General features: G+C 41.8%; 1 protein-coding gene across 8 annotated transcripts in view; it reads right to left on the bottom strand.

The window, feature by feature from the left end:
• The window catches only part of MYO5A (myosin VA), a 101,962-nt gene that overhangs the window by 69,401 nt on the left and 9,882 nt on the right, over positions 1-22,679 (bottom strand). For all 8 annotated transcript variants that reach the window (XM_084531954.1, XM_084531949.1, XM_084531951.1 and 5 more), the window contains exons 2-4: positions 12,676-12,786; positions 11,024-11,195; positions 4,116-4,260 (exon numbers count right to left, since the gene is read on the bottom strand). In XM_084531954.1, coding sequence (XP_084388080.1) covers positions 4,116-4,260; positions 11,024-11,195; positions 12,676-12,786 — 428 coding nt within the window. The remainder of the gene's footprint in view (positions 1-4,115; positions 4,261-11,023; positions 11,196-12,675; positions 12,787-22,679) is intronic.

Below are 22,679 nucleotides of genomic sequence, written 5' to 3'. Positions count from 1 at the left end.
TTATCTGGGGATTAGTCAGAGGTCACTCTAGCAGTAGTTTACTAAAGCTCATTGCTTAGCTACCAGCAGGACACCTCACATGAACTCCAGCTTCCAGCTACAACCATGCTTAACCCTTCTGCTGCCTAAAAATAATCACTGCTCAAACAAGTAGATCCTTGATGTTATATCAGCTTGAATAGTCTACCTGCTGTCTTATACTTGGTATCATCACAAAATGTCAGACCCAAAGTATAAGGGTTACTTCCTTAATCCAAATCATCCGTTTGCCCCAGAAATGACAATTTATTTCCCTTTTCATTCTAATTTTAACAGCAAAGCCCCAAAATAATCATCTCTCTTCAAGGTAAGTATTTCATCTGAAAAGTTGTATGTCACAGTCATACGTCAAAGCAGGCTGCTGTACGCCTGCACAGTGCCTACCTACCATGGCAGGCTCTCGTTTTGTAACTGCATGCAGACCTGTGACGCATTGTTCACCATCCCTCTCCCAATTTCTGGTGGGTGTGAACACAGGATCCATTTGTGAGACAATGGGAAACAAAGCAGCACCTAACCAAAAGTGCATTTTTATAACAGGACATCAGCTTGGGATGGCTCGGATAACTGGAGATTGTCAGTCAAGGTGTTTTTAAAACACCTACTCACCAGCTCACCAGGCTTCCTTCTTAACAAAAAGTAATATAAACAAATCTTCATGTAGCTCAGAGCCATCAGACACATGCCATAAAACTGACAAAATGGATAGGCAGCCTACTTATTAAAGATAATTTAATGACAAAGATACATGCTAACATCGAATAAATCATTATGATTTGTCCAAATAGTAAAAAACAAACCTTCAGAGACTGACTCTTAAAACAGTATTGCTTTCCATCTTAGCACTCACTGAGTTTTATAGGGATCTCACCAATATGTAATTCTGTTTGCAGATGTAACTCAACTTGCACTTCGCTTAACAACTTTACTAATTAATCAGAAAACAAAGACTAATTTCATTTATTAAATTGAAAAGCACTGACCTCTGCTCTTTCTGTCACTAACTACAATAGGAATGGAACAAAACAGACCGAGAAAGTATTGATAAAACCTTTGATAACCTATTGATAACCCCTGGTGCTGCCCCACCACACTGCAGACTAACTGCCCAGACACTTTGCTCTGTTGGAAAAAAGCAAAGAAATACAAATCCAAACTGAAAGTAGTCCTAAAAAGTTGTGCATGTTTTACTGGGCTGCGGTAACAAAAATCAGTTATTTGATGATCATGCGTGGGTAAAGAAGAGCCATGTTGCTTTTTACTAATCTTCCATATTTTTGTATTGTATGTACTGAAGACACAACGTAAATACTTAGTTTACTATGACTAGCTGTCATGGGTCATTTTGTTTGGCTAAAGAAGACTGCAGAACAGTTACAACCAAACAAGAGAAGAGTTTCGCAGTCACAGTAAAGGAAGCAATAAGCTGGCAAGAACAAATTCTAAATCGTTGAATTATAGATAACAAGAAGACTTAAGGACTAAATATTTATGTGTTGAAGCATTATGGATAGGAGCATCATGACTAATTATTCCCGTCATCATTTAAACATGGAGTTAGGACAGATTAGAAGCAGCAGAAAAATAAATCTCTGCATATATATATATGCATAAATGCAGATTGCTGCCATCAATATAGCTACCATATGAACAGTTGATGCAATTATTAAATCATTAATGAAAGTCATATACAATTGGATTTTCTTTTTTAGATAACAAACAGCAGAGCTGTAAATATTCACGTTTTGTTTCTTTTAACTTCGTAATTCAGGAGTAAAAAGTGATTTATTTAGAGTGCAGAATTTATCACTGATATTAAAGAGTAGGAAGCAACTAATGAACTGGAAACAGCATTCAAAAACCTCATTTAACTAGCAAACACCCCGTAAGTCTAAATGACAGTAGAAATTCTTAAAAATAAACAATCAAACAAAAATAGAGAGAAAAGAAGCATTAAGAAAATACATAAGCAATGGAATTGTTACTTCAGTGTTGAGGAATAGAGAGAAAAGGAAATAAACATTAGGAAAGTAAATAAACAATGAAATAGTTACTTCAGTGTAGAGGAATGTTATGAATTTTCATTGCGTGCTCAGATTTCACTTTGCACCTATGAAAGTACTGTCATTTATTCATAAAAGAATAACAACAACATCTATAACATGTTGTAGGCACACAAAGGAATTAATTCATTGATGCTAGAGGATTATTTAAGATCATTTCCATGCTTATGTAATTTCTCATAATTTGTTTCAAAAATAAATTTCTACCACACCTTATTTGTTATTATTCAGGATAGCAGAATTGCTGGAGGGTGCATCTAGAACTGAAGAGCAGGCAATTAACTCAAAAAGAAAAAGCCACAGGAGAAACTCTCGCCAAAATCTCAGCCCTCTGAGCCTACCTCTGATGTCAGAGAAGGAAATAGAAGATAATGCAGACAGAAATCTTCACTGTACAGGCTTCAGCTAACAAGTGAACAGAATACAGGAAATCCAGGAATTTGAAGTTTCCACATAGGTAAGAGGTAAGCCACTCTAGACAGTGGTTAAAAGCAGCCAGTGGAGAGAGATCACCTTCCAACCAACTCTATTAACCTCTGCTGGTTAACACTAAGAAAAACTCTGGGAATTTGGATCACATCCCCCACTGACATAATTGCAGGTATGTACTGTGCCTCAGATGTACAAAAGGTCTAACATATTTTTACTTCATTGAGCTTTTAGAGTGACTTGACTAACAATAACCTGTAGAAAAACCGCTATCTAGATTGAAAGAGCCACAATGCAGATGTAACTGTCATGACATACCAGTTTTGCCTTTGTACTCCTATACCAGTTGCCTTTTTTTTCTTAGTAGAAGGAAAGTGAGTACCTCTAGCACAGAAACAGTGCAAGTGTACAGTATTCCTGAAACATTGCCTACTTTGCAATTACCCTAAGGCATGAAATGTTGCACTGTGTACTGTACCACTTTCTTTTCAAACTACCTATTACGTGGGTATCAAGTTAATCATGGTATTCACATACACAACTGACTTCACAACGTATGGAACATGCTATTCATTCTAGCACTCATAGGAATTTTTAAGAGAACAGGTAGCTAATTGTGGAAATGAACATTTTATCGTTTTCAACCCATCTTTGCCTTGCATCCCCCTTCTGCAGTAGAGCTGGAGGGCCACTGCATTTAATTCAAAGCTTTTTCACTTTTTTACTTGATTGATTTGCTCATGAGTTGTATTGTCAACAAGGAAAACTATACCAATAGCTTGTAGCTGAACAGTGAGGATAGCAGTGACCATTTTGCTAACCTAAGATGACACAGTAGCCTGAAAGACTCTTACGATGGCAACTATTTCAAAAACCTTCTCAAATTGGCAGGTTCTTGGGGTGAGGGAGAAGAACAGTTTCTAACAACGACTTTCCTTAATCTGCAAGTTCATTTTCATGCAGTTTTTGAGGAAATAAGGACTTCCTGCACAGCTGTTACAGTGTCCTTAGAGACACTGTTTTGGGGCACTCTCTGTGCAACCAGTCCTGCACTCCCTCTTAATTCTAGTCAATAACAGTCAAAAGCAGATTACATAGCTGGGACTCTACTGACATGACTAGGAGCCTATAATAGCATGTAGCATTCATAAGCTGGGTGATTTTTCTTTTTCTGTTATCAGTATCATACATAAATATGAAACAGTTAAGAATCTGGCATGTCTCCCTTTAAAAAGCCACCAATGATTAAAAAGAATCTCCACAGTTTGCTAATCAATTTAAAATAACATAATCTTATCATGCACTGGACTAATTTTAGACCTAAATTCTGAAGAGATCTGTGGTTATTCCTGTTACCTGTCAGCATCCAGGATCTCCAAGGCATTCATAATGTTTTACTGTTCACTAATTTGGACAACTTAATCTCTTATGAAATACACTAAAACACTAAAAACCATGTACTAAAAATAGATCTTGCAAACTACTTAATGAGCCATAAATGAAAAGAAGTCTGTTGGCCAGAAATTTTAAATTTTATTCCTTTCCAAAAAAACTATGAATTCAAAACTCATGTTGTCTACAAACCTGGCCATCTGTTTATATGCCTCTTCTGCCACTGCAAAGATGTGTGGATCCATATCCCCCATATTTTGGCCGCTGTACGCATTGATGATATCTTCGCCATAGATAGGCAGTTGTTCATAAGGATTTATGGCCACTAAGACGATACCTACAAGGGAAATGAAACAAAGAGAGTTATTAATAGTTGTTTCAAAACAAAATAAAAATGGCTTTAGCACCAACTATTTTTCTACCTTTTCTAAAAATATTAACTACACAAGAATAAGGACTTGATTTATTATTGACTTCAAGGGATATTTAGTCTGAACTTAGTTTTGTGTACAAAAAGTAGAGTAAGTTTACTTCTACCCTGCTTCAGGGAACACACTGGAAACAGCTTTGTACGTCATCTTGTTGCCTGCCTTTCCTAAAGCTAGCATGCATGAACAACACAACTAGATTCAGCGTGCCCACTCCGAATAGTCTGTTCAGCACAGTAAATCGATCAATGTGCATTGTATTTCCCTGTATTTTATTGTATCTGTGTTTGTGAATTATAGCTACTATACAGCCTTGATGACCAGAAATTGAATTACGTAAAGGGTATTAACCCTTCAGGAGTTATGCCATGCCCAGGACTAACACCTTCAGTTTTTGTTACAAGCAACAAAGTAGAGACGGTGTCAGTTGGATGCCAGGAGGTCTCTCTCTACTATCTGGCAGAACAACCTCCTGCCTGGAGGAGGTCTGTACAGTGACCCTTCTGAAGGGGATCAAAAAAACACACAGCCATATTAGCATGGGGCCAATATACAGAGGCACACAGTCAAGTTAGAAAATAATTATACCTCTAGAAGGTACCATGAAGTCCTCATGTTATATGTCTGAACGGGTAACTACTTATACTTTCCATTTTCTATTTTTTCCATCACAGTTATGCACTTACCTGTCTTTTTTATACCCCTCATTACTACACCATTTCTAATCTTGTGCCATCCTTTTCCTCTCCCCACAGAGACTACTTCCAGTTCCATTCTCTTTCACAGGAAAACTCAGTCTTACGCCACACATCTTTCCTATCCACAAAGTGCTTTGGTCCAATTTTCTTTCCTGCGAGAAATGAGGATTTCTCTGCCCACAAGGAAGCTTTGAACAAAGAGTACCGATTCCCTTCGCTTCCACAGAGTTTACAATCAGTAGGAAACTTTTACTTGCTCCATGCAGAAGTGAAAGCACTGATCACTGCCCTGTGAGACCTGGCCATTGAAGGCAAAACATGCTCTCTTGACATGGTAATTAATCCTCACCTTGAAGAGGTGAGGAGGGGAAAAAAGAGAAACTCTAATTTTAACTGTGGCCATTTTAAAAATAGAATCTCCTCACATATGTATTTCGTGGTGCGTGTGGCTGTGTAACGCCTGTAGCAAGCATGCTATAGACACTCCTTGGACAACCCGCCCCCGAAGTACCCACGCTGAAAGCATCTCCATGGCATTCAACACATTTCTAAATTTACTCAGAGATTCACATGCACACGCACACACTTCCTCAGGGCAGATCCCAGCCCTCTGCTCTATGCAGATTAGTGCTGTGATTTCTATCTAAGAAATTTTCCATGCAAAAGCTGGGAGGAGGGAAGTGAAAGAGCCTATGATCTGGCTCTGCTGCTGTGAGCATCATCCCATTTTTACATCCTGTCATGTATTTATAAATCAAGCACAAACTGTAGCAAAAGCATTAGACAATGACAGATAAGTTTTCAAGAAGAGATCTGAGAGACCTTGATCTATGTCCTCAAATATCTGGCTAGTTAGATGTCTAGGCACGCCTACCTAACCGAGTCAGTGTTTTTCCATCAGCCATGACTTCACCCAAGTGACTCAGGAACTCCAGTAAAAGTCCCTGTAAAAAAGCACGCCAAGTTGTTAACGCTGTATTGACGAGCCCAGAACTAAAGGGGGGTGCAGGCATAAAGGAGCTCAGTACTGGCAGACTTGAGGAATATTCTCAGTGCAAGGAAAACCTGCACTTTGAAACTGGGAAAAAGCAATTGAAAAGTCGTTTTTTTTTTTTTTAAAGGACCTTGCGGTGCCCATCAGATGACCTGAAAATCAGCAGCTGGGGGGCACCTGGGAGCCAGGCTGGGGTGGGCGAACCAGCGGCTCCCCACGCCTGCCTGCCCTGCCCTCACTGTGGCACTGCTCCAAAGGGGTCCACAGGGCACGGAGCTGCTGTGTGCCTGTGTGCCAGGGATCCAGGCCAGCACAGGAGAGGAGCTGGCAGCCCAGGAGAGCAACCAGACCGGCCGCCCCAGCCTGGTCTACCACCGGCTGATGATAATTTCCTTGAGCTGCTCGCAGCACAAAGATGGCATTGCAGAGGTGGAGGATGGGTTGCAAGGCAAAGCCAAGAGGGAGCTCGGTCTGGGACGTGAGAGCTTTCGGTGCCCTGCTGAGCACAGGGGAGGCAGAGGTAGACACCAGGACACCTGGTACAAGAGCAGCCTCCCAGCACGCTCTCCCAAGCGCTGCAGAGGACAAGGGAGCGTGGCTGGACACAGCCAGGGCAGGGAAGAGGTGGTGGTGTCCCAGGGCCTCGGCGATGCTGCCAAGAGAATGCCAGGAAATTCACTGCTATGAATAATACCAGGAAGCACCCTTGGATCCTGCAGGCCCTTTGCCAATACGCAGGAATGCTTCCTCCCTTTCCTCTCCTCAGCAGCACTGCTGGGGACGCATCCTCAGGATTTCTCAGGCCCGTTTCAGCACTGAACGAGAGCCATGCCACGATTCCTAATTTCATCAACAATGTGCAACTGCTAGGGAAAATGACGAGGACTGAGACGACTCATTTGCTCTGCGCCCAAGCCGCTCTGATGGCTTCGCAGTGTGAGGGATTCAGGGCCCCGCTCAGCGCTGAACACCTGGAGGGGCTCTTCTGCAGCAGCCCTCCCATGGGAGCTGGGCACACACGCCTCGTGCAGCTCATTAGCCAGGTCTCTGCTAATTCCCTTGCACTTGCTCTGACACTCGTAGCACCCCGATGAGGTTTCTCAGAACTTCTGCGCAGTACAGCTCGTTAGCAAAGCGCACACAGCACGGCAGCAGTCAGGGAGAGTCCCAGTGGGAGCTGTCGTGCAGCGAGAGCCGAGCATTAACCACCCCGGCCTGCTCCACCTCACTGCCCGGCTGCAAGCCGGGCTGGACAGGCTCCTAAAGCCTCTCGGGCTTACAAGTCTAATCCAAGAGACATTTAAAAACCTGTGCAAGACTTCAGACAATTCCCTCCTCCTGCTTTTGGCTACGTTGGCACAAACAAAGCCTTGACTTCAAAATGGGCAGCCCCGTGACAAGTCTCCAGTGTATTAAAATCACTTCATTTCAGGAGTGGCTTGTAAGATCAACACGCCACCACCACCTGGAAATACCCAAAACAAGTGAGGCAGAAAAAACATGCTTTCTCTGGAACTTTCAATCAGGCTATCTCACAAGACTATAATCCAGAATAATTTAGATATAATTTCTTGCTATCTCTACTAAATCACATGGCTGTTTTTATAACAAATATCATGGCCCTTCCCACATCGTGTGTGTTCTCATTCTTACAGTTACATTAAATTGAACTCTGGCTACTCTTCTTGCCATTCTTCTTACATATACCCCAATTCAAGGTAGCTAATTCTTTCATTTTGAATGTATTCACCCTCCTGTGGGTAAACTGCATATTATTGCAAATAATTTATTAATTTAAAGGTTGCTGTCCTTTATAAAAGGCAGTATTTTTTACATCTGAACTAATCAGCAGTTTTCGCTGGAGTTTTGATCATAGCCATAGCAGTTTTTCCATATAAACATTCAATTTTTCCTTTCAATTTCCTCCAGTAACTCTTCATTTCATGTTCTCAACAGTAAAACAAAACTGTAAATCACCTCTGGATTTCTGGTGACAGGCTGCCCTGTTAAGAAATCAGGAGTTCTTCTATTTAAAAGTCTGGGTTACCTCAAAGTGAAATTTTCCAGAATTTAATACCATTTGACATAGTACACTACTGAAAGAATAGTTTAATTAATTTCTAGGGCTGTGGAAATTCATCCATCCCAGATCTAGTTCTGCTGGTTGAGAGCAATGTTACCATAATTCTCTTGGTAGATTAAAACATTTTTAAATCTCCTTCAGGCTAAATCAACTGGGTTAGCTCAAACCATCTTCAGCGGGTATTTAAACTAACCTGGCTAACGTCTGAATCAGATTAAGGAGGCACATACAGCTCCTTCCACGGACAAAGCTCTAAGGCAATAATCTTTTGCAGAGGGGAAGCAGCACATACTTAGGACAGAAACTGATAGTGGTTTGCAAGGTGAGTGTCTGTGACCAAAGCAGCAGACTTTTAGGGGTAACTCACCAACTTCATTTCACTTAGCCTGTAATGTACCATACCTACGCCTACCACCCAAGATAACAAATTCAGAGCACACTCTTCGGTTCAGGCAGCGTCCAGCCTCAGTCACCTGCACCGTGGCCACCTGAAACTGCCACAGTGCCCAGTCCCCATGTTTCTAATTCACGCAGCATGCATTTCCCAGAGGTGTCACTTTGTGTTGGGAAGCACGAAGGGTGATCAAGCTCAGCAATCCCACATCACCAAACCCCACAAGCTGCTAAAGGCCTTCCAGCCACAGGAGAAACTGTAAAAAATCAGCCAAACCCACAACTGAAGTAGCACTAGGAAAAACATGAAAACAACAAGTTTTCCCAAACAGCAAAACAAAACCAGCTGACAACACACTCCTTTTGAAAAACTCTTCAATGATGTTAAACATAATCCATATTTAGAAGCAAACAACACAAACCAGGCAGGCTGTCTCATGGTAAGGGCATGGCACTTGCAGGCATGGAACCACTAAACCCATAAATTGGAAACAATTTACAAGCTCAGGCCATGGGACTCCGGTTACACAAAAGCCCTTTCACTGAATGCTCCCCCATCAGGAGCTTTACTCGAGGGCACTAGGGACGGAAACATGGGCTTTGTCCATGTTCAGGGATTAAATCACGCACCCTTAGCAGGGGCTGCCCAGAGGAGCTGTGGTATCTCCACCACTGGAGGTGCCCAAGCGCTCTTTGGTCGAAGCCATGAGCACCCCCACCTCGTCAGACCTGCTTTAAGGAGGGAGCTTCACTTCCAGAGGTCCTGTCCAACCTCAGTCATTCTGTGCCTCTGGCCACATGCTGACCACGTGAGGGACAAGGTGTGGATCCCACACCTTGGGAATGAAGGCTGGTTGCAAGCAGAGGGAGGCGAAGTCTGATTCAGGCCCCCGTGGTCTGGACACTGCTGAGAGCAGGGCTGGGAGCAGATGTGCTCTGCTAAGCGCCCACAGATTAGGAACGGCCAGAGGGACATTAATGTCTGCACTGTGCCCACTGTGAGGAGCTGAACATGCCGATTACCTTATCCCTCCATACCCATCAGCACTGGGGAGCTGTACCAGTGACCAGAACAGGGAAAAATTGACACTTGGCACATTCCACCTGAAGACCAGGACAGGACAGGGCCTTCAGCTGCAAAATACAAGTTCTTTCTTCAGACACCTGCAGCCAGGATTCACTCATATCTGCCGAGGGCCATCTTGCAACACTATTCCACAGCCTGCTCTACAGTCTGCAAAGTGACACGAGGTACAATGGAGTTATAAATAGCAAGTCTAACGTATGATGGCATCAAGAAGGCTCAATATCCTCTGGCACGCCATAGCGAGAATGGGGACTGTCCTACAAAAGTCTGATTAGAAATAAAGTAAAACCGTGTATTTAAAAAGAAATCATGGGGCATGTTTTCTGCTGGCATAAACTGGGCTATGATGAATATACACATGGTAATTTGTCTACATGTACTGGAAGAATGTGTCTTTGTTTTAATCAGACAATTACAAGAAGGAAATTTTCAGTATCTGGTTTCCAGCAATCACATCATTATATTATGTTTTGTTTTACTAAGCTTAAATGTAAAAAAAAATAAAATAAAAAATAAAAAATATCTAATGACTTAAACCGTTCCTTAAGCATTAGCACAATATCCAAAATAAAGATAAATTAAGAAATGGTTGATAAAATAACAGATTTTATATATTGAAAGGTTATATGAAAAGTTCAAAATGTGTTCTGACTAAACACTACGATTTAAAAGAAATACATGTGCACACAGAAATGAGCCCAGAAGCATGAAATCTAAACCTTAAGCTTGAAATACCTCAAAAAGTGTCCTTAAAACAGACAACACAGCTGTAATTTTGTACCAATGATGAAGTGATCATTAAGTAACTTCTCCCCACTTTGGCTACCTGAAAATATCACAGGTAACCTCTACTCTGAGTTAAACGGTATTTTGAAAACCAGCATTGTTCATGATTCTGAACAGAGAAGCATTGGCTCATGCACTGTTACAAATTCACTTGCATAGTTCCACTGATTGGAAAACATGAAAAGGAAAATAAACGGGTATCTTCTGCACATAGAAACAGGTGCTCAATACAGATGGAGGCAATCAAAGGGAGGAAGCAATAAATCCATCAAACAGCCAGGCTGACCTCCTACATCTGCAGCATGTGAAGCTCCCCTCCAGCCAGCACTGACCTAAGCATGCCTAAGGGGAACAATGATTAGGGAACAATGGGCAAGCTAAGATTGCTGAATACACATTTTATAAACAGAGTCCATTGGGAAGCTAGAGGGCCATAAAGTGAAGTCAATTTTCTCTGAGCCTTAATACTTTCAAGCTGACTTGATGCACTTAGTGACCACAAACACTGGGAGTTTCAGAGGAATAGCCCAACATGCCCTACCATTAAGTTAAAAGCACATATATCAATAATCAACTTTTCCTGTCTAGTGCATTCAGTGTGAAGATTATAGTATAAAAAGACAGTACTTGCCACAATAGGTATAAATGAGCTTAGAGTCTATAAATCGAACTTTGAGGTTGTGTAAAACAGCAGGTTCATGGAGATAACTGAGTGCTGTGAGGTCATTTTCACCAACAAGTATGTCAGGGTTTCGCAAGGGCGGGAGTTCCTTGGTCTTCGGATCAAGGCAATATTCTAGGTCCTGAAAATCAAACGGAAACGTGTTGAAAGAACTGGTGTTTAGGTTTCCTCATTCAATATCTCCAACTATTTTCTCCCAGCAAAACATTCACAAGTTATAAAAGCACAAAACAAGATTTAAATTATCTGATGATTTGAGTTAGCAGGCTGTTATCGAAAAACGTAATTAATTTTTTTCCAAAAGGGTTTTCTGTATTCAATAGGTAACAATAAAGGTATATCATTTTCTCAAACTATTACTTAAAGAAATCCCTTGCTTTTTCTGCCATATCTTTTTATTAAATAAGCTGAAATATCATATCATAAATCTAATTATTTTTTCTTATTATTTTACTCTTGAGTGGAACAGAGGAAATAAATTTCCATCAGTCTATAGCCAGCTTCATACACACTAATATGACACAAGAATGTTGACAGAGCACTATGAAAAACGTAACCTGAAAAAAATGCAACCTACAATTTATACAGATATAAATTAATCTCTAATGTAGAGTTTTAATTGCATCTGTCTGTAGAGGCAACAACACTTTATTTACCTGACATTTTCTTGTCCCAACATAATGTATCCTAACTAGCAAACACCCTCATTCTATTACATGCAATGTGAAATGTGCAACATCAAAGCATGGCCTGGAATACGGGGGGTGCAAAATTACTTTTGTCAGATTGAATAGGTTTGCTCAGTTTGCCATATGAGATGTGAGCAAGTCAAAGAATTAAAATTCATTCAAGTAAAATATTTTATTTGTAAGCTACTCTATACATATAATCTGCTCATTTTACTTAATTGCTATGTAGACCTCTACCTGAAAGTAGGATCTAAGTTGCTCACTGGTAAGAATAAAAGAAATTGAAAACAAATGCGTGACCTACTGCAGTAGGTCTTCATTTTCTATGAGAAGACCTGAGGGATCGCTTTCATTATATATTAATATTAAATAACCATTTAAACAGCATAAGAAAAAATAAACAGGCATTAACTGCAAGGATGTGCTCATTTCGTAGAGATGTTATCATTTCTGTACACAGTATACAGCATTATTTTTCAATGCTCTTAATCCTCACTCCATTCTACCATTATTAACCTTCCTGTGACTATGCTCAACTTAAAAGTCACATTTTTTTCTCTGCAACACTGTTCTCCTTGCAGTCCGCTGGAATATCAAGCCAGAGTTAGAGCTTTAAGGGCATAAGTAGAAAAAAATGATGTAACTGAATGTAACAGGCAGCTGGATAAAACCAATGTTTTAATCTTACTTATTTTTAAAAATCAGGCAAAATGGAATTATGTAATTATAATTTACAGGAACTATAGAAAAATAAGCTGTCACACAAAAATTACTCCCCAAAGTCTGTGGACAAGAATAATTGCACATATATAAATACGGATGTAGTTTAACAATATAGCTTCCTGTGTTAGATACATCAATCTCTTGTCAAGAGCAAGAACGATCAGCTTCTGATTTAACATACAGACCTACCTTGCCCTCTTCAAGTCGAAGCTGAAGAACTTTATCTCCAGGTTTATAATCTTTGAGAAGTTCTGCTGACTTCCAGACTTCCTCTGGATCAGGGATCCAAACCCTGGCATACTGCAATATTAAAGAAAACAGCAAAAGATTAGTGACTTCTTTCTGCAACATAGTTAAATCATCATCAACATATATTACATACCAACACCTTTTTTCCTTTTCTGTTTTTAAATGCATACATTTAGCAGCCAAACCTATAAGCAAGATATGAGTTAATTAGCACATCTGAGGTGAATTAGTTTTCTATTGACACAGGGCTACACAAGCTTAATTTTATTGCCTACGCAGAAAGGAAAAGGCATTTCCCAGAACCAAGAATGTTCCAAGATGCACATTAAATGCTGAAAATCTACAAACCAAACCATCTGTGTTTTCAGAGAGGTCAAAAACCTGGCTACTAAAAAAATCACTTAAGAGTAACTCTTTTGAGCCGATTCTAAATGCCTTTACAATATAACATCACGCAGCAACGTTTATTATTATGAGAACACTTTGCCACATCTGAGTTAATTCATGCGAAGCTACTTCACATGGAGTATTAAAAACTTTCCCTTGTAGTTGCAAAGAGGGCAAGTTTCAAATGGATTGTCTCCAGAATGCCAGAAGAAAAAAAATGAAAGGATTTGGTTGAAAATGCCTCCAAAACAATAGAGAAGAAAAAAGTCTAATTCCGGTTATGACCATTTTCACCCAAGCCAAAGGTACGGACTGGATCTCTGTCAGGCTCTCCAAGTGTAACACAGGTGCCAACCTTGTGCGATTCCCTGCCTGCCTCTGGCACGTCATGGGAATGTCACCAGGAAGAAGGGTGGCTCGTGGGGGGGTCGGTTTGGTGTGAACTGAACTGAATGTGCCCTACAGACAGTTAGGTACAGAGGTACCGCCACTGAGCCGCTGCCCATTCCACTCTAACTGCACACACACACAGACTAAAAGCATTTCTCTTCCTTGAACCCACAGGAGCACCGACAAGGGTAAACCCCCAATTCTGATATCAACTGTTTAGAACTGAAAGAAAGTGAACTGAAGTTCCCAGTTCACTTTTGATAAAGTACGAAGTACCTCCCAAAGACTTTTAAATAAAGTCCTGAAAATGGTACAAATGGTTCTGAGCATTAGATATTTGTCCACAGCATGAAGAGGCTATTATTTACCATTTTAAAACAAAAGCAGGCCCATGGCAAGCATGAACTAAGGCAACAGAAACCAGCTACACATCTCCACACAATTCAGCTACTTTGTGGCAGATGCAGTTAAACTTCATTCATGAATGTAACCCAGAACAAACATGCACCTTGTTTTCAAAAACTAAGATTATTCATATTCTTAAATGAGTGAAGCCAGTTACAATGGTTATCTCATGTTCAAGAACCAGTTAAAAGTGTATGGAAACCATATCATTACTTCTACAGTTGCATATAAATGCAAATAGGTACATATGAAAAGAGTTCTTGCGTAACGCTAGTAAAAGGCTACAGCGTTTTGAATACAAGAAAGCTTCTCAGCAGATGCTCTTGTAATGCTTGGAGAGCACCGAGATCTCCCCACACCCATTACCTTTGCAAACAACAACGCTGCTTGGCTTTATAGGAGCAGTCCGGTTGCAAAACACTCTCGAGCACGAATCCAAAGAAAAAGGGCAGAGAACCAGAGGCAGGGCAACAGCAGCTGATGCTTCCCTTCTCCGGCTGGGAAGTCAGTGCTGCAGGAGGAACGCACCCTCCCGAGAGCCCCAGCTGGGCTGCAGCTCCTGCTGCACGGATGTAAGACCCCGAAGCCAGGCCCAGGTCCAGGGGCTTTCTGGGGGTATGCGCAGACACAGGACTGGCAGGGAGGCTGGAGCTGTGCTCCTCAGGTCCTGCTCAGCCTCGGCTGGTAGCTCGCAGCCTCAATTCATGAGGCGCGTGCTGAAACATCAGCTGGGACTTCTCTGTCCTCTTTAACCTCCAGGCAGAGAAAACAGAACCCCTCTGCCAGATGAGTAAAACCAAGCAGTTTTCTGACAAAAGCTTGCAGTTCTTCTTTTCCCTCCTGTGTCCAGGTAACTCAGTCACTTCACTTTAGAGGGGTCCTGAAGGAGAGTGGGCACAGAGATCTTGTCCAGATTGTGCCAGTGCAAAATAAAAGAATTCCTATCGCGTGCCTAGGTAACGTGCAACCAGCAAACTCTGAGCATCCCTGGGGGCTGGATAGGACCTGCAACCAACCTCACCATCGCTGGCCATGAGGGCAGCCGCCAAGGGGCCAGGGCGCAGCGAAAGGCACAGGCAGGCCTGCTGCTGGGCCCTGCGCTCGCTCTGCAGAGACGACTCCTGCCGCTGCCACCTGGAAACAGTGAGTATGAGAACCTTTCAGAAGAAAACCAAACCCACAATAAATGAAAATATAAAGTTATCAGAAGCTAAAGGTACCAGTGAAGTATGGCACTTTGGTAACCCAATTCGCTCTACTGAGTGAAAGGAGAAAAACAATGAAATAAAGAACTGAAACTTTACTTTCATTGCTTCCTCTAAAAACCTCTTCTCTCCTTTCCACGTGTGTTTTTGAACACAGGATTCCCTAATACACAAAGTTCCCTAAATACACATACATCCGAACTTACCCAAATGCACCTATTTGCAGAACTCTTCTTTTTTGAAATTGAGAATCAAAAGCCTGCCATAAGCTGGGCAAGTTTCTCGGTTTAACACAGAAGATGCTACTGTAGCAGAGACAGCTGAAGACAAAAAGTGTATGTACCATGCTTTGCCCAGTTTTTATGACTTTTGTTTTTCCTCAGCTAAAGCAAGAGTTCCCCATCTTCAGTATTTGTGATGGGATGCTGCTTCCCTCTCATCACACGAATTAACAGAAAGCAAAGGAAAGGTGACACAAAAGAGGAAAGCTTTTAAATGCTGTCTAGCCAGAAGGCCGGCAGGCTGGTTTCCTCTGGGCTGTACCAAGTTTACTGATGTTAAAAAGCCAGCAGTAAGACACAAATTTTGTTAACTTCAGGCAGCAAATGTCACATGGCAGTTTCTAATTATGTGATCTATGCCAGGATGAAATAGGCACCTTTAATTTATTCAGCTGAAACTGTGTATTTTCTACTGTCTGTAGAAGAGAAAAAAGAGAAAGCAGAAAACAGATCTCCATAGAAACTGGGTTACTAGAGACAGCTGAATCTTCCACATGACACAACCTCACAGATATTACAGTCATCCTGAGAGCGCTAAGCTGCAGCTTTTCATCTGTAGCATCACTGCCTAGCCTTAAATCCCTGCCAAAGAAAGCACCTGGTAAAAAGAACAGGTGGGAGGAAAGAGAAAGATGTTCCTAATTATAAGCACTGAATCATTTCACAACACTCTCACCTCATTAATTTAGCAGAATGATTTGCAAAATCGGATTTTCATTCTATCTTTTATATAATCAGTTGATGTTAAAAACCCGTTGCTTTACAGCCTTTGATGGGATCCAACTCTAAGCAGAAAATAAAGAACTGTCTCTGGTAGAAATAGGAACAAGGCGCTCTCTTGAGAAGTGCCTTACTCTTTGATGTCTAATATTCACCCTTCCTTAAAGATCAAGTTTATGACTATGTGAAAATAAGACTAAAATACGATAAACTTCTAGAGACGCTGAATTACAAGTCAGGCTTCTAAAAAGGAGACGAAATTCTAGCCTAAAATAGCACTGAAATTTATAATACAATACAACTTACAGCAAGAATCAAGTGAGCTTTACTGAAATTGTGCCTGATGATGGCCACCAAATATATAAATATACCCTCTATAACATTTCAATATAAATTTCAAACCACCTGAACTACTGATAGGGATGATAACAGTATGACTGACTCAAGGAAAGACAGTGAACAAAACTTCAGGTAAATACTGCTACCATTCAGTCGGCAGCGGCCATCAACCAACAGCTGGGCGTTCATGCGGCTGTGCTTTCTCTGAACAAGCTTAGGAAGGGCTCAGAGTGAACACAAGGCACACAGACAGGACCGCCCTGAATTCAGAATGAAAAGGAAATAACCAAATTATTTCAAAATTCAGTTTCCTGCCTAGACTCTGTTCCAGCCTCAGCAGAGTGCCGTGAAACACCACCGCCCCACCACCTCCCAAGTCAGGCCAAGTACAGAACTGTTGGGCTGCGCTCTGGGAAGGGCACCGCGGGCTGCGGAAAGGCAATGCTCAGTGACAGCGATGTCATTGCTCAGAAGAGTTCACAGCAGAAAGAAAAGACAGGACGATGGTTTCATTCCTCACTGGCGGCTCAGAGAGCTTGCTGTATTACCAGAATTTCATATAATAAGAAAATATAATAGAAAATTTCAGTGTTCTCTCATACCTCATGATTTCATCTTAGATCACATGAAGAAATCAGCAGACTATAACAATTATCTATCAAATGAGACCATATGACTCACAAAGCTTCTCTTCTGAAATATTAACCTCTTGAAGTACTAATTGACACTGCTGACAGAACGGAGTCAGCCATGTGAGCAGCTCAGCATTCGCTTCAGCCATCAAATAGTTCTTCACTTCCATTGCCTAATCACAATTACAGCAGGAGATACAGCTCTTCATCCAGCTTAACAGCTCTTTTGATATGGACTGAAAGAGTTCAAAAATAATCCATATCCTAACAAAAACAAACAAACAAACAAACAAAAAAAAAAACAGAAAAATCAACTCAACAAAGCTGTCCCTAGGTTCTTGGCAAGACCTGCCCGTACATGTGAGCTCATATGACTTGCACTTTAGCAAAGACAACCTAGTTATTCACTTACAGACAGCCTCAAAACCCACAGTCTTTCAGGTGTTAATCAAGAAAACCTTATGACAGACACTGCCTCTCTCTCCTTCAAAAATGACCTTATTTTTGCATAGCGATACAGCAGTTCGTTAATGCCTGGATCAAAGACAGACCGTCAATTTTGGCAGCACTAGCTGAAGCAGCTGACAGAACAGCAACAGCTGGCCAAGGTCAAAATTTGACCAAAATCATTCAGTGTGAACCTGTTACTGACTCTGAACATGGCCACCTGGAGAGAACAGTCTGCATTATTATGATTGAAAAAGGAAAACTGCTCGTTAGTGCCGCATAACTACAAGACAGAGTACAAACCTGTGAAAAATCATGTAAAACAGTTCAACTTATCTATGAAAAACGCTCACTTGTTAGAAAAGGATCTCCTCAACTGTGTGATTTCCTTGGCTAGGATTGCTCTGAAAACATGATTTGATGCTACTGGAATAATTTGCTTTCAGCTCATATTGTCTCTTAGCCTCTGCTCACAATGCCACCACCACTGATGGTAACTCTGAGCCTAGAAAAACTTAAAACAGGAAAGCTTCATCTTTTGTGCTAATAATACAGGATAATACAGGCAGATGCACATCCAGGTGAGCTTAAGCACAAGCCTGAACTTGACCAGCCTGAATCCCATCCAGAGATCCTGATCGTAACACAAGAGGCAGCAGCAGGTCCCAGTTCTGCCAATGCTGAAGTCAGTCCAATTTCTGTCAGTCCTCCCAGGTGGAGACAGTCCCAAGGAAGCACTGCATTCCCTGGAACAAACGTTGCTGCTGGTTGCAGTTTGAAAAGAAAGACAAGACTTTACTCTCCTTTTATAAAAACGGCAAGTAATCAGGAAGGATCAGGAAGTAGCCAAAGACATTGCTTAAACGACAAGCAGGCTGCCAAACCTCTCAGAAACTCAGCTAAATTCTTGTTGTGACCTGAGGGAAAGAGCATAATTAACTTTGCAAAAAAATCAAAACAGAAATTATTGATCTTTGTAACAGTAGCATTCTTTTGGAATGGAGTGTATTCTCTGGCTCGTTGCTCAGCAACAGCCATTTATATACCTCTTCTACAGTTTAAGACCTGATATTTATAAAGAATTAATTTGAGAAGGTATTAATATGATATATAGTGGGGTGAGCATCTGTGACAATTTGTATTCATGCTTTATCAAACAATCTCACATAAGTTGTTTTTCTAATAGGAAGATTAAAAGCCCAAAGATATTGCATAAATCTCTGACTCATAGGAAGAGAAATTTCAATCCCCATGTTCCCCAAACTTTTCAGCTATTATTAAGAACTGCTATTCCTTAGACCCGCTGAACTCTGCAGGTACCTTGAATAATATCCAATCGATTTTCTTTTGCACCTAAAATGTACTTTGCATTTTGTGAAGGGTTGAAGAAAGAGAACTCGGCTGAACACTTCTGCCTGCAGCTTCTGCAGTTCCCTCCCTAGGCTTGCCAGGAAAACAGGCAGTCCTGCTGCTTCTTCGCTGCCTTAACGCTGGAAAACCAGCACCTCTCTCTCAAACCTCACTACCCTCACAATGTGCTTAGCTATTATGATAATAACAAATAAAGAGAGTTCTTAGACTTTATTAATTCTATAGTTTATTGGACTTTGCTGCTATATCCTTACAAGACCCATAAATTAAATGAATCAGATGGTCAAGTCTCATTTGTACCTTATCGTGCAGCTTGTTTACAACATTTAGTATAAAAGAGCCTTTCATATAACCACAGACTGCTAAACTGGTAAATTCAGTTGTCCAGAAGAATCATTCACACCAGCAGCTTCTACAAACAGCAACATAAAACATTTTAAGACCAATTTCAAGATGCAGAATTATGAGAAAATGCATCTTTGAACTGCAGTAGCCTAAAGCCTTCCTCAGAACGATTGTGCTGATACCTTTAAATACTCTTAGATAGAGCTTCCACTGAACTTCGTGGATCAGCAACATCTTCAGCACTTACATAAGCAGAACCAGAAGGGGACAGAAAGACAACACAAAGAGCCACGGGAGAACACGGGACCTGGGGGACCAGGAGGGCAGAGGGCAGGCCCGAGGGCCCACAGACACCTCACCAAGCGCGACTCTTGACGTAGGCGCGGGCAGTGATATCCAAACTTACCCTTAGATAAACCAGCAGGAAACGAGTCACGAACAACAACAAATAACGCCACCGAATGCTTCAGTCGTTTAACCAGGGCTCAGAGTTAAATCAATGCTGTTACAGGACAAGCGTGGAGACAGACCTCAAGGGGCACCAAAATTCTGAAGTGCTGAGGGGAGCTCTGGTACTGCTACCTGAAAGTTCACACAGCTTCACACTGGAACACAGCTGACACAGACAAGGCCTGAGTACTGCCGTCTCCACTGAGGAGCAGAAGCCTGCACAGAAAGTCAGGGGTTCTAAGGGGTTCTCTTCATTTGCACGAAGAACTGCAAATGAAGAGTAAGCTCACGAGAGCTGAGCAGTGTAGCCGTGAAACCAATAAATACAAGAGGTCTCCAGAGCTGGAAGTCGTACATTTATTTTTAACTATCACTGTCACTGCAGAGATGAATTTAAGAAAAAATAACCTAACAGTTGGAGCAAGTAAACCGAGCCCGGCAGCGTGGTGCACCTCTCTGCAGAGCTAACCAGCCAGGCAGGCTCTCCTCAGGTTGCTCCAGGTGAAACCTGACTGAAAACGTGCCCGTGGCTGCACGTACAGGTGCAGTGCCTCTGCCCGCACCTCCCTCTGCTCCTCACGGCCACCGCCAGCCAGCAGCCTTGGCCACGCAGCGACTCTGATGGCGTTCAGGCGGAGGAGAGGAGACAAGGGGCAGTGCCGGCCGAGCCTGTGGCCACTGCCTCCGAGGGATGAGTGCTCCAGCAACCCGCAGCCATCAACGGCCAGCTACAGCAATTAGTGCTAACAAAAGCCGGGGATCAGCCTAGGCTGGGGTGCAACTGCTGCCGCAGCAGGCTGCTAACCCCTCTGAGTGGGCCCAGCAGCCTGGTGAGCCCAGGGGTGCCTGCAGGCAGCAGCATGGCCCAGCACAGGCACAGCGAGCAGTACCACGGGAGCAGGGTGGTGTTCAAAGGACGGCTGAGGTCTCGGGGCCTACCAACATCCTACAAAGAACTGCTGTGGCACAAATTACAACTAGTTGTCCTTGGCCATCGGGAAAACATCCACGGACTTACATTGATGGGAAACTTCACTTTACTTTGAAGTGATATATACATATAAAAAAAAAAGCTAAATCCCAAATGCAGCGTGTATATACATGCTGCTACAGGCAAATCCGGTCAGCAAACAGAAATATTTTTTTTTTTCCCATTTCTTTAAATACTAAAATTATTAGTAACCTTTCTACTGAAATTCAGAGAAAGTGATCCCTGTGGAAACCCACACACTGGGAGTGACATCAAAGCCAGAAAACCTACCATCTTACTTTGTACTATCAAACCTATCAAAGAAGAGTTACATTTCTGGGTTAGACTTGATATGACCCTGAAAAATAGGATTTGAAGAGTTAACACCCACAGAATGAACTTCACGTAAATTTTCTTTAAAAACAAGACTTTCTACATTTTATGTTGACTGTACTTGACCTTCTCTTTAAAATGTCTTAGAAAGAGACAGATTTGGATTGTAATCAGTCATTATCATACCACACAATATTTTATCCATCAAACTGTTGCCCATTTGAACAACGCTCTAAGGCGCTGCTTGCAGTATCAGCCTTTGGCAGCTCCTGTTCCATTTTGCAGTTCCCCTTCCACACCTGGTTCTCCGGCCCTCCACGAGAGCCACCTCCAGCGAGCTGCTGCTAGCATCTGTTATTCTGTGAATTATTCCGCATGCGATGCCCGTAGTGCACACAGCTGAAACCCACTGCACATCTAAGGGAAGTCACATGCAGTGCTGCTTCGGGACATTACGACTCCGACCATGTTTCTGACTGGGCTTAACTAAGGCTGTATCAGCAGCTACATGAAGATAAAACACGTCTGAGTGCCTGGGGAGGCTGGCAGAGCCGCCAGCCTGGCGGGCAGGCTGGAAGCTCGGTGGAGGCACAGCGCTCTGCCTTCCTCACTGCCTTCCTGCCTTCCTCGCTGCTCTGCGGCTCCCACCTTGAACTCGGCACTCTTCTCAAGAAATGTGTGCTGTTATGTAAGTCAGGCCTAAAAGCAAAATAAGTCAATGTTTAAGAAAATGTTGCATTTGAAACAGTTTTGATTCCTAGATCTGGCTCAGAAAAGTCGGCACCTACAGCTAGATCGAAACCGTGAGTGCTTCAGTCATTGCTTGAGACACAAAGAGAAAATGAACTTTTTAAATAAGCACAGTAAAATCAGCAAAAACATTGAGCAGAAGTGTAACGCCCATCCCACACTAAGCAACAGAAAACTACCCTGAGTTCTGACACATGTAAAACTTAGCTTTGGTTCTAATCCACATAAAGAGGTATACGGTATATTGCATTTCACCCCACACGTCAAAATGAAGGCCAAACAGTGCTAGTATGCTAGTGATTTCAGAAAGAAGTTAATTACCAGTCTGCCCTAAAATACCTCCTCATTCATCCAACCTGAAAAACATGTTACAACAGTTGTAGAATAGTGGCCACAAGAAACTAAGGGCAAATGAAAAACTGCAGCCATCCCCTGAATATTAAGCTCATAAAATGTGTTGCATTGAAGAACTAATATTAGGAAAAGGATGCATGATTTCATCTGCTTTCACTGAGTGTTGCGGGTATATTACTAAAACACTCCAACTTAAAAAAAAAAAAAAAAAAAAGCCAATACTTAAAGAATACACAGAAAAATTATTCACCATGTCATGACTAAATTTATGGGTGCCTGAATGAGGCTTTTGTTTTAATACTAAGAGAATGCAAGTCACAATACAGACTTCACGGCATAACTATTGCTGACATAAATACTACTTCCAGACCATGGAAGACCCTCATGTTTCTCACATATTTTTATATGTTGATGTCATGTGACATAACGTTGATTTCCTTTTCTCAACTTCTTAAATGGATTTAATATCTTAAAGAAGCATTTTTAAATTATTTTCCCAAAAGCTTCTGGAAACCCCACCTACAGCAGGCAGGATAAGCGAGTCATTTCTTGCAACACACTGAGC

Source organism: Aythya ferina (assembly GCF_964211825.1).
Source record: "Aythya ferina genome assembly, chromosome: 11".
In the NCBI taxonomy this organism is placed as follows: Eukaryota; Metazoa; Chordata; class Aves; order Anseriformes; family Anatidae; genus Aythya; species Aythya ferina.
The sequence above is the reverse complement of the archived record's forward strand: the minus strand, read 5'-3'. Positions and strand labels throughout refer to the sequence as shown.